This window comes from Elephas maximus, chromosome 20 (genome assembly GCF_024166365.1).
Source record: "Elephas maximus indicus isolate mEleMax1 chromosome 20, mEleMax1 primary haplotype, whole genome shotgun sequence".
NCBI lineage: Eukaryota > Metazoa > Chordata > Mammalia > Proboscidea > Elephantidae > Elephas > Elephas maximus.
Window position 1 is genome coordinate 28,892,117 of NC_064838.1, and position 12,949 is coordinate 28,905,065.

General features: G+C 40.7%; 1 protein-coding gene across 1 annotated transcript in view; it reads left to right on the top strand.

The window, feature by feature from the left end:
- ITPR1 (inositol 1,4,5-trisphosphate receptor type 1) overlaps positions 1-12,949 on the top strand; it is a 382,998-nt gene that overhangs the window by 131,652 nt on the left and 238,397 nt on the right. The window contains exon 5 of the mRNA XM_049862511.1: positions 11,470-11,585. Within this exon, the coding sequence (XP_049718468.1) occupies positions 11,470-11,585 (116 nt within the window). The remainder of the gene's footprint in view (positions 1-11,469; positions 11,586-12,949) is intronic.

Sequence of the window (12,949 nt, forward strand, 5' to 3'; positions counted from 1 at the left end):
TCGCTGACCATCTACTTTACCAGGCATGATATGTCCTTCTCCAGGGACTGGTCCCTCTGGAAAATATGTCCAAAGTATATAAGACGAAGTCTCACGATCCTTGCCTCTAATGTGCATTTTGACTGTACGTATTTTGGGGGACACATTCAATCTGTAACACAGGCCATTGCAGTAAAAAGCTGGTATGCCTTCTCATTGCCGTCTTTCCCACAACATGCTCCCGCAATTCCTCTTATCCTCTGTGGAAGAATTTCTTTGGAATGTATGCTCCCTGGCAGAATTGCTGAATTGTAGCTTGTATATGTATCCTTAATTTGACTAGTGCCAGGTTGCCCTCCAGAATAACTATACCAGCCTGTGTGCCTGTCAATGGGGCAGAAAGGTGTTGAGATCCCTGCTGGTACTTGGTGTTACCCAGCTTGTGGCCCTTTGTCAGAGTGTGGTTGTAAAGCAATACACAATCACAGTAAAACACAGCGATTGAGGAAAAAAGGTAGTTTAAATTTTTAGAATATTTTTATTGATACATGCATATCCTTTAAAAAGTCAAATATTATAACAGTATAAAAATAAGTCTTTTGTCTGATACCTTATGCCTTCCCACTTCCCAGAGGTAACAATTTCAAATATTTTTAGCATTTTCTTTTACTACTTACCACCGTATTTCTAGATGATGTGTGTCTCTTGGTGTCGATAGATTAATCTATTTTAAACATCGTCTTTTGACTTCCTGTTGTTATAGATGAGGTTGGCGTTCTCGTATTTCCCTGCCTCTCCTCACATTTTTTTGGGTTAAACTAATATTCAGTCTTTATATTTTTATGACTGTAAATATTCTTCACTGTCGACCTGAAAGACACACTAGATTTTAATATGCAACTTTTTCCTGGAGTGAGTCTTATTTTTCTTTATTTGCATAGCTCTTCCGTAGCATTGAGGAGCCTTGGTGGCGGCGCAGTGGTTAGGAGCTATGGCTGCTAACCGAAGGGTCAGCAGTTTGAATCTACCAGCCACCCCTTGGAAACCCTGTGGGGGCAGTTCTACTCTGTCCTCTAGGATCACTATGAGTCAGAATCGGCTTGATGGCAATGGGTTTGGCTTAAGGGTTCATAGCATTTACTGAGTCTCTCTTCCCTCTAAAAGCTTCGGTGTATTTTCCATGTGGCTGGAGGATGGGATCATCTGTCACTCCTGTCCCTTGCCAGCGTCCTTAGTCTCTGCTCCGATTTGTGAAGGTGACATGCCCTGTTTAGTGTCATTGTGGGACTCCTTCACCACATCTGCCTGCGACACTGTTGACCTGGATTAAGCATTCTATCTCCCTCACAGAACAAGGGGTGACATTTGAGCTGGGCCAGGGCAACCTCTTTAAAGATTAACCAACTTATGAAAAGGTTTTCTGCTCCGTTGGGTGGAGTACATCTTCCAGAATCTTCCTTAAAAAAAAAAAAAAACTACATAGGAAGGAAATTTGAAACTTGACGCTATTCTACTCTCATACTTAGTTGATAATTTAGCCCGCTTCAGAATTCCAGGTTGTGCATTATTTTCAGTCAGTATTTTGGAGACACTGCTACGTTGTATTTGAGCTTGCTATGAGAAGCCAGATGCTACTGTCATTCCTGGACTTTTAAGTGAGCTATTTTTTCTTGCTGGAGGCTTTTAGGGTCTTCTTCTTCTTCCCATTATTCTGAAATTTTACAATGATGTGTGTGGGTCCTTTTTTCTTACCTTGTGCTGGGAAGTTAGTGGGTTCTTTTGGCCTGGAGAGTCAGCTCCTCCAGTCCAGTTCTAGGACATTTTCTTTGATAATTTCTATACCTCATTTTCTTTTTCTGAAATTCCTTTTAGGTGTTTGACCTATCCGTTGATCTGCTAATTCCTTCACTTCCCTTTCCTCCCTTTCTTTTTATGCTTTCTTCCTTTCTTTCCTCTACCTTCCTTCCTTCTTCTTTCTTCTGCCTTCTTTCCTTCCATCGCCCTCTCTTTCCCTCTTTCTCCCTTTGTTTTTTGTTTGTTTTTACTTTCTGGGAAAGTTTCTCAACTTAGTTTCCAATGCCTACTGAGTTTAAAAATTTTGGACATTGTGTTTTTAATGTCTCAGAGCTTTTATGTTGTCCTGTGTTAAAGTAGTATTCTGTTGTTGCTTTATGGTTATAATTTCCAATCTTATCTCTGAGGATGTTAATTATAATTTTTGTTACTCTTTTGTTTCTTGAACATAATTCTTTGGTGCCTTACATTGTCTCTGTTTCCTCAGAGTTACTTTTGTCTGTTGTTTAGCATCTGTCTTCACTGTTGGAAGATTTCATCAAATGACTGTTGATCCTTGGTCGTCTATTCAGATTTAAGAGTGAGGCACCAAAGAGCCATTGAAACTGTGTGGTCGGGCTTGTGGAATGGTGCATTTCTTTCTATCTGAAGTGGAAAACTGTATTTTTCATGAGAGAACTTGAGCTTAAGGTCCTTCTCTGGGGTCTTTATGTTTTTCTTCAAAAGGATCCTTTAGGTCAGAGGTCAGCAAACTTTTTCTGCTAAGGACCAGAGAGTAAATATTTTAGCCTTTGTGGAACAAGAGGCAAAATTGATATTTTATAAAAAGAGAGAAAACAAATTTCCACAGATTTTTTTATGACTAAATTCAAAACTTTGTTTGGACACTGAAATTTGAATTTCACATGATTTTTATGTGTCACAACTATGTAAAAATGTAAAAACTATTCTTAGCTATAGTCCATATAAAAATAGGTGGTGGGATGAGTTTGGCCCCCAAGCTATAGTTTGCAGAGCCCTGCTCTAAGGACTCCCCTGGTGGAGTAGAAGCTGGCTGGGGTGGAATCTGTACATCCCACCATCCCATGTGTAAGTCTTTACTTACTCTCCTTGTATTTCAGCTCATTAGCCCTACATGGCTTCATTGTACTTGGTATATCCAACTCCAGAGCCTCTGTGGTTCATGTTCTGCAAAGATTCAGTCTCCTACAAGAGTGGAGAAGGGATTATTGTCTTGACTGTATGGGATAGGGTGAGCATGGGGGTCTAACACCTTTCTCTTGTGTTTTCAACCAATCCCCCAGCTGCAGCCTCTTCACTCCACTCCTGCCACCCTTGATGCCTGGAGTCTTTACTTCCAGAGGCTTCTTGGGGTTCTGCAGGGCAGACCAGCTTGCTTCTTATTGCAAACACATAAGCTTCACTTTCCTCCATCCATCAAGTCATGTTCTTTCCCTCCATCCTCTGCCTATCTTCATTTATTTTAACTCGCTTTCATAGAAAATGGAAACCCTGGTGGCATAGTGGTTAAGTGCTACAGCTGCTAACCAAAGGGTCGGCAGTTCAAATCCTCCAGGCGCTCCCTGAAAACTCTATGGGGCAGTTCTACTCTGTCCTGTAGGGTTGCTATGAGTCGAAATCGACTCGACGGCACTGAGTTTGGTTTTTGGTTTTGGTTTCATAGAAAATGAGTTGAATTTTTTTTTTTTTTTTTTCCTTGTGTTATTTTTCTTTTGGAAGGGGGAGGTTGGGAAGAGAAGGGAGCAGAATGGTCTTTCTTCTGCTGTATGAAAACTTGAAATCAAATTCAGGCTTTTACAAGCCCCAATTAACATATTCCTTAGATTCGGATAGGTTCCATACTCGCAGATGGACAGCTGCATTGTTTTTGTAACACTGTCTTCCTCAACTGGCTTCTCTAACTCCCCACCCTTCTTCTTCTCCTCTGATCTGCCCTCCCTTCACTTTAAATAACTGAGTGTTCTACATTTTCAACCTGCTAGTTGATGAATGACCTACTCAACACTTCAGCTTGAGTGTTTCATAAGCATCTCAAACACAGCATAGCCAAAATAAAATTCTTGATTTCTACCCCTCTTTTTTTTTCCCCCCCCAAATTGACCTCTCCCTAGCCTTCTCTTTCTTAGTAGGCACCATCATCAGTAAGAATGCTCCCTTAAGAAATATAAGTCAGACCAGGTTCCTTTGTTTAAAACCCATTAGTAACTTCCCACTGCTCTTAGAATAGATTCAGATATCTCAATATGGCCTGCAACCCTGCATGATGCAACCTCTGCTTGCTTCTCCAGCCCACCTCCCGTGACTCTCCCTCTTGCCCAGCACCCTCCAGTCTTATTTATTTATTTCTTTTAAAAGGCTTTATCTCTGGGTTTTTGTCAAGGCCGGCTCCTTCTCATCCTTCAGTTCTCTGTTAAGATGCCACTGTCCCTGAGATGCCTTTCCTGATGACCCCGTATAGACGACTGCCTCTCTACCCCAGTTGTACTGTGCCAGTCTGTAATGCTTTCCTGCGTAGTACTTTTACTTGCAGTAATTCACCTTGTATATGTAACAAGTTTGTCTCAGTCACGAAGATTGTATTAAGTGTGTGTGTCTGGTTCACTGTTGTATTTTCAGCACCTAGTACTGTGCTCAGCACACAGCAGGCACTAGAATAAATAGTGGTCGAATCTGTGAATAGACTCCTAGAAGGTATAGCCACAAGTGACCTCAAAGGACATATCCACCATCGCTTTTGGAGACTTAGGGATTATAGCTTCTTTAAATCACTAATGCCATCACCCCCACTGTGGTGGCTGGCATGTTGCTGTAATGCTGGAAGCCATGCTAGTGGTATTTCAAATATCAGAAGGATCACCCATGGTGGACAGGTTTCAGCAGAGCTTCCAGACTAAGATAGACTAGGAAAGAAGGCCTGGTGATTTACTTCCAAAAATTAGCCAGTGAAAACCCTATGGATCACAGCAGAATATTGTCTAATACAGTGCTGGAAGATAAGCCCCTAGATTGGAAGGCACATAAAATACACCATGTCTACAATAGACTTGCGCATACCAACTATTGTGAAGATGGTGCAGGACCAGGCAACGTTTCATTTTGTTGTACATGGTGTCAACATGTATTGGAGCCAACTAGATGGCAACTAACACCGCCAAATCACCAATTTAACAACAATTATGTACTTCTACTCTATCGCTAGGCCCTGAGGTTACCATAGCATACAAAACAGACTATGAGTTGGAATCAACTTGGTGGCAGTGGGTTTGATTTTTGGTTCAGGGACCTTCCATTTTAGAATTTAAAATTCTACAGATGAGGTGTACGGTGTAGAAATAGTGGGCTTCAGCTGTTCTTTCAGCAGCCTTTATTAGTCACTCTTTTTGTTTGTCCACTTTCCTTTGATCCATTTAGCATATGCTAAAGCTTAGAAATATTCCAAAGTGTTTTTTTTTTTTGAAAGCTTAGTTAATTTATTCCTCCAAAGCCTGAAATAACTCTTGTCACACAAGATATTCTTTGTGACTTTTGTTTGATGGAGAGACCAAACCACAGTGTATGTATGTATGTATGCACCCTCATATTTAACCCCCATATGTATTATAGCCCTGGTGGCACACTGGTTAAAGTGCTTGGCTGCTAACCGAAAGGTCAGCAGTTCAACCCCACCAGCCGCTCTGTGGGAGAAAGTTGTGGCAGCCTTGGAAACCCTATAGGGGCAGTTCTACTCTGTCCTATAGGGTCACTATGAGTCAGAATCGACTCGATGGCAGTGAGTAATATGTATTACATCTATTCTTCTAGATTTACTGTGTTTGTATATTTCTATACTTAGCACAGTATTGGGACCCAGTGAAACTTTAATTTGTTGTGCCGTGCCATCAAAACACCAAAGGGCAATGTGGAGCAGCCGAATTGCAGAATTTTGCAAGGTTACTTAACATCACATTTGAATTGCTTAATTTAATTTTTACCTTGAATCATTTGCTAAGTAGCTGGGCAGACAGGGCAAAACCAGCAAGGCTAATTTGGTTCTGTTACTGGTATGTTAGCATCTGATATATTTACATAGACAGTTGGATGTAAATATACTTAGTCCAATGCAATGCCCAGTTTTGCCCAAGGAAAATAGTTGGGGTGGAAAGTATAGCACAGCTTTGGTTGGATTGACCGTGCTTAAATCTCCGCTCTCACCTTTGGAGAATGTGAAGTTATCTGAAATTTTGAGCCTGTGTCGTAGCCTACTTGTCAAGTGAGGACTTGACTTGGTCATACTGTGAACAGTTATAAATGGTGCTTTCCATTGCATATGGTTTCTCAGCATCATGGATCCAGACTGATTGTTCCCCAAATCAACTTAAAACTTTTTTTTTTTTAATTCATGTCATTTAGCTATCACCATATGAACAATGTTGGAGGGAAAAAAATAGGCAATTTTACTCCCCACGTCTTCCTGTTTATGAAATTGGAAATTGTTAGCCCTATTTGGTCTGTAAACTAAGTCATGTATCAAATATTAATGCAGATGACTTAAATGTTTTGGATGTATTTTTTGTTTTTAAGTTGTGTGCTTATCAAGGAAGTTATCCTGACCTAGCCCAGATGTCAATGTCTGTTCTGTGTCAAACATAGTCCATTTAACGCTGGCCAACAGGCTGGTGGTGTGTGTGATTGTTTACAGGGTGAATGGAGAGTTCACATCCATCAAGCTGCTAGATAAAGCACATCACCCACAATGATGTCATTAAGTTGCCACTGATGTGGTAAAGACAGTGACCTGTGCCTGCCTTAAGAGTTGGGGAGAGCAGCCCTATCTGTTAAACTGGTTTCCTGCTCTGTCCTTTGTTCTCTAAAGACCATGGTCTGTGTCTTTCATGTACAGTAAAAACTTACTTTAGGTTGATGAATGTTTAAGATTCTTGATAAAAGGTTGATATCATTGATCTTACATTTACTTTAAAGAAGCCCTGGTAGTGCAGGGGCTAAGCACTCAGCTAGTAACCAAAAGGTCAGTAGTTGGAACCCACCAGCTGCTCTGTGGGATAAAACCCCTGGCACTTCGTTCCCGTAATTACAGCCTAGTAAACCCTGTGGAGCAGTTCTGCTCTGTCACGTGGGATTGTTATGAGTTGGAATCGACTTGATGGCACACAACAACAGCCACATATTATAACTGCCTATGGCTATGTAGGAAACCCTGGTAGTGTAGTGGTTAAGAGCTACGGCTGCTAACCAGTAGGTCGGCAGTTAGAATACACCAGGTGCTCCTCGGAAGCCATATGGGGCAGTTCTACTCTGTCCTATAGGATCGCTATGAGTTGGAATCTACTCGACGGTAATGGGTATGGCTATATAGAAATATTGAGTGAAGAAAGAGGTTGTAGAAATGGGGAAAGTACCTTTCATTTCTACAATTAAATGATCTTTTTTTTTTTTTTCCTGAATAGTGTTAACTTTTTTTGTGTTTAGTATCTGGTACAAATTCATTGATCCCAACTAGAGGAAAGACTGACCTGAATTAGTCTTAATGTTTGTTTACTTGATAACGGTAAGAATTTTTCTTACTCTGAGACATTTATTAGGCTAGGACAATAACTAGGTTTTTACCTGTTCAAAGTCCTTTAAATGAGCCTGTTTTTAATAATTGAAAAATAATACACAGTGGATTAAATTTCCTTAAAAGCCTGTTCTGAACTACTTTCAGGGTTTAATTTTTCTGAATTTGAATATTCACTCCAAATTTTGTTTTTAAATTAAAAAAAAAATCTTTTTTTAGATGAAGGTTTACAGAGCAAACTAGTTTCTCATTAAACAATTAATATACATATTGTTTTGTGACATTGGTTGCCAGCCCCACGACATGTCAGCATACTCCGCTTCTCGACCTTGGGTTCCCCATTACCAGCTTTCCTGTCCCTTCCTGCCTTCTTGTCCTTGTCCCTGGGCTGGTGTGCCCATTTAGTCTCATTTTATTTTATGGGCCTGTCTAATCTTTGGCCTGCACCATCTTCACAATTGTTGCTATGTGTGAGCCCATTATTGTAGCCGCTGTATCAGTCCACCCCATTGAGGGTCTTCCCCCCCTTTTTTTTTACTGACCCTCTGCTTTACCAAGCATGATGTCCTTCTCCAGGGACTGGTCCCTTCTGATAACATGTCCAAAGTACATGAGACAAAGCCTCACCATCCTCACTTCTAAGGAGCATTCTGGCTGTACTTCTTCCAAGACAGATTTGTTCATTCTTCTGGCAGTCTGTCCGTGGTATATTCAACATTCTTCACCAACACCGTTATTCAAAGGCATTAGTTCTTCTTTGGTCTTCCTTATTCATTATCCAGCTTTTGCATACATATGAGGTGATTGAAAATAGCATGGCTTGAGTCAGGTGCACCTTAGTCCTCCAAGTGACATCTTTGCTTTTCAACACTTTGAAGAGGTCTTTTGCAGCAGATTTGCCCAATGCAGTATGTCATTTGGTTTCTCGACCGCTGCTTCTATGGGTATTGATTGTGGATCCAACTTCAATCTTTTCTCCATTTATCATAATGTTGCTTATTGGTCTGGTTGTGAGAATTTTTCTTTTCTTTATGTTGAGATGTAATCCATACTGAAGGCTGTAGTCTTTGGTCTTGATCTGTAAGTGCTTCAAGTATTCTTCACTTTCAGCAAGCAAGGTTGTGTCATCTGCATACCGTAGGCTGTTATTGAGTTTTCCTCCAATCCTGATGCCATGCTCTTCTTCATATAATCCGGCTTCTCAAATTATTTGCTCCACATTCAGATCAGTGGTTAAGGTGAACAACTGCTAACTGAAAGGTCAGTTAGAAACCACCAGCGCTTCCGTGGGAGAAAGATGTGGCAGTCTGCTTCTGTAGGGATTTACAGCCTTGGAAATCCTATGGGGTTGCTGTGAGCCTCAATTGACTCCACGGCAGGGTTTTTTGTTTTTTTTTTTAATACAGAGTTATTAAGTATGGTGAAAGGATACAAACCTGATGCGTACCTTTTCTGATTTTAAACCACTCAATTTCCCCTTGTTTTGTTTGAACAACTGCCTCTTGGCCAATGTACAGGTTCCACATTCTGTTGGATCACCTTTCTTTGGAACGGGCACCAAACATGGGTCTTTTCCAGTTAGCCAGTTGGCCAGTTAGCTGTCTGCCAAATTTCTTGGCATAGACGAGTGAGTGCTTCCAGTGTTGCATCCGTTTGTTGCAATGTCTCAATTGAGATTTTGTCAATTCCTGGAGCCTTGTTTTTCGCAATGCTTTCAGTGCAGCTTGGACTTCCTCCTTCAGTAGTATAGGTTCTTGATCATATGGTACCTCCTAAAATGGTTGAATGTCAACCAGTTCTTTTTGGTACGATGACTCTGTATTCCTTCCATCTTCTTTTTATGCTTCCTGTGTCATTCAGTATTTTCCCCACAGAATCTTTCAGTATTGTAACTTGAGCCTTGAATCTTTAGTTCTTTCAGCTTGAGAAATGCTGACCGCGTTCTTCTCTTTTGGTTTCCTAACTCCAGGTATTTGCACGTCATTATAATACTTTACTTTGTCTTCTGGACCTGCCCTTTGAAATCTTCTGTTCAGCTCTTTGACTTCATCATTTCTTCCTTTGCCTTTAGCTACTCTACGTTCAAGAGCAAGTTTTAGCGTCTCTTCTGACATCCATTTTGGTCTTTTCTTTCTTTCCTGTCTTTTTAATGAGTGTCTTAGTTATCTAGTGCTGCGATAACACAAATACCACAAGTGGATGGCTTTAGCAAAGAGAAATTTGCTCTCTTACAGTCTAGGAGGCTAGAAGTCCAAATACAGGGCGTCACCTCCAGGGGAAGGCTTTCTCTGTCAGCTCTGGAGGAAGGTGCTTGTCATCAATCTTTCCCTGGTCGAGGAACTTCTCAGTGCAGGAACCCTGGGTTCAAATGATGTGCTGTTCTCCTGGCACTGCATTCTTGGTGGTGTGAAGTCCCCGTATCTCTCTGCTCACTTCTCTCTTTTGTATCTTAAAATAAATTGTCTTAAGACACCACCTAACCTTGTAGATTGAGTCCTGCCTCATTAACATAACTGCCACTAACCCCACCTCATTAACATCATACCCGTTAACCTGTTGCCGTCTAGTTGATCCTGACTCATAGCAACCCTATAGGACAGGGTAGAACTGCCCCGTATGGTTTCCAAGGAGTGCCTGGTGGATTCAAACTGCCGACCTTTTTGGTTAACAGCTGTAGCTCTTAACCACTATACCACCATTAACATCATAGAGGTAGGATTTACCACATATAAGGAAGTCACATCAGATAACAAAATGGTGAACAGACACACAATATTGGGAATCATGGCCTAGCCAAGTTGACACACATTTTTGGGGGACACAACTCGATCCATAACAGTGAACTTTTGCTTTCTTCATGTATAATGTCCTTGATGCCATCACCAAATTTGTATGGTCTTTTGTCATTAGTGTTCAATGCATTAAATCTATTCTTGAGATGGTCTCTAAATTCAAGTGGGGTATACTCAAGGTTGTATTTTAGCTTAATATTGTAGTATCCTGTTAATCATTATGACTTCATATCATCATAAATACTTTAAGGCACATAGATAGCCAAGAGTAAGTTTCATCATTAAAGAGAATATTTTAAGTGGTTTGTTTCATGATTACTAATCTCTGGGTGATTTTTTTCATATCTGATTAAATCAAAATTATTTTTACCTTACAATGGCTGACAACAAGAATAAAGGAAGTGTCAGTTCTGCCATATTCTTCTTATTTCCTGGGTTTGCATTACTACTGTTGTCAGTATTTTGATTTCTTTGCAGAAATCATTTAAAGCCACTCATCCGTTTTCTGAGGATTGGTTTAAGCTATGTAAGACCATGTATAAACCTAGATAAATCCAGGCATACCTAAACTGAAACACATCACAGTACTTTGAGAGTGAGGGAACAAGGGCAGGCACCACCCGAAATGCCAGTACAAATATTCTCTGTCTGCACCCCAGACAGACTTGCATAGGACACTCACATACCAGTGCCCTGGAGGTACCTATAAATAAGCTCCTGTAGTATTGTTTTGAATGTAGTTTGATTTAAGAAAATTGAGTTTGTTTAAGAAAATGCTTATATGTGTTGGTACATGTAGTGAGGATATTTCTCTGTTGGAAAGGAAAGGAGACAACTGTGGGATGGTAGAAAGAACACTACAGTTGGACTGAGTCCCAGGTCTGCTGCTATCTGGCTGTGTGATAATGGACAATTGACTTTCTTTCTGTAAGCCTCCATTTCCTCATCTGTAACCCCACACAGTGATGCTGAGAATTGACTTTAACAAAGAAAGGCTTGTAAAAGGGCCTTGTAGCTTATAATTTATGCTCACGTATAATAGAATTCATTAAACTTTATATAAATAAAGGAGCCCTGGTGGTGCAGTGGTTAAGAGTTTGACTGTTACCCAGAAGATTAGCCGTTCAAATCCATGAGCTGCTCCTTGAAAACCCTATGGGGCAGTTCTGCTCCATCCTATAGGGTATCTATGAGTTGGAATCAACTTGACAGCAGTGGGTTTGGTTTTTTTTTTTTTTTTAATATATAAATAAAAGGAGAGCACTTTCTTTGTAAGTGGAGGGAATATATATCTCAATGACAATTTTTGTTTGCTTGTTTCACTTCTAGACTGCCTCTTCAAGCTATGTCCCATGAATCGCTACTCAGCCCAGAAGCAGTTCTGGAAAGCTGCGAAGCCAGGGGCCAACAGCACAACAGATGCCGTGCTGCTCAACAAGCTACATGTATGTACTGAATGGGACCGTTGGTGATGAGGGTCTTATGGGTAGCCACGTGGATGGTGTCCTAGTGTAAGGGGCAAGGGACTAGTTATATCAATGTCCACCTTTCATACCAGTTTCCTTCCGTTCTTTGATAAAGGGGTAAAAGAGAGATGACCCTAAAGAGAGATGGATTATAGTCACCTTGAGATGATGTGAGAGCTGGTTTCTTCTCAGCCACTCCCTTTTGGGGGGTGGCCACAAGCAGAGGTTCTGAAAGCAAACTGCCTAGATTTGCACCCTGGCTCCACCAATCACTAACTGTTCATCTTGGGGAAGTTACTTACCTGTTTTGTACCTCTGTTACCTCGTCTGTAAAATGGGTATGATAATAATACCCACCTCAGGAGGTCTTTGTGAGAAATCCATGAAATGAAACAAAAGGTATAGGAATAGTACCTGGCACATAATAAATGCTTAATATATCTTAGTTATTATCACTGTATTTCCCTTGACTATAATTTGATATATAAAAGATGTGCTTATTTCATTGCTGATGTGCTATGTTCCCCTAAGCAGTTGTTTGAACCTCTCTGAGCCCATTTTTGCATCTGTTAAATGATGATGTAATTCTTCTAATATCCTGCACTGTGAGGATAATCTGTGTAGTTCTTTGGGATGCATAGGAGAAGGACAGTATGTAAATCAATGTAGTGTTATTGAAATTGCAACCCATTTCCCGTGCCCTTATCCTGCTTTATTTTTCTTCATGATATTTGTCATAATCTTTCTCATTTATTGTGCTGTCTTTCTCAACTAGAATGTAAGCTACATGCAGGCAGACATATTTTTTTCAGTTTTGCTCATTGCTGTAGCCTCTGTGGAAACCCTAGTGGCGTATTGGTTTAGTGCTATGGCTGCTAACCAAGAGTTTAGCAGTTTGAACCCACCAGGTGCTCCTTGGAAACTCTATGGGGCTGTTCTACCCTGTTCTATAGGGTCGCTATGAGTCAGAATCAACTCGACGGCAGTGGATTTGGTTTTTTTGTTTTGTAGCCTCTGTGGCTGAGACAGAATTTGGCACGTAGTAGATACTCAGATATTTATTAATTGAATAAAAAACATGATGTTTCTCGGGGCTTAGTGATGACAGTAGGAGATGCGCACTAACTGTAAGCATTGAAGAGCTCACTGAGTCTTCCATCTCAGCTTGCTTTGTTTTGATTGTTGTTGTTGTGTGCTGTTGAGTTGGTTCTGACTCACAGCGACCTCATGTGACAGAATAGGTCTGCTCCATAGAGTTTCCTAGGGTGTCATCTTTATGGAAGCAGATCATCAGGTCTTTCTCCCATGGAGCTGCTGGGTGGGTTCAAACTGCTAAGCTTTCC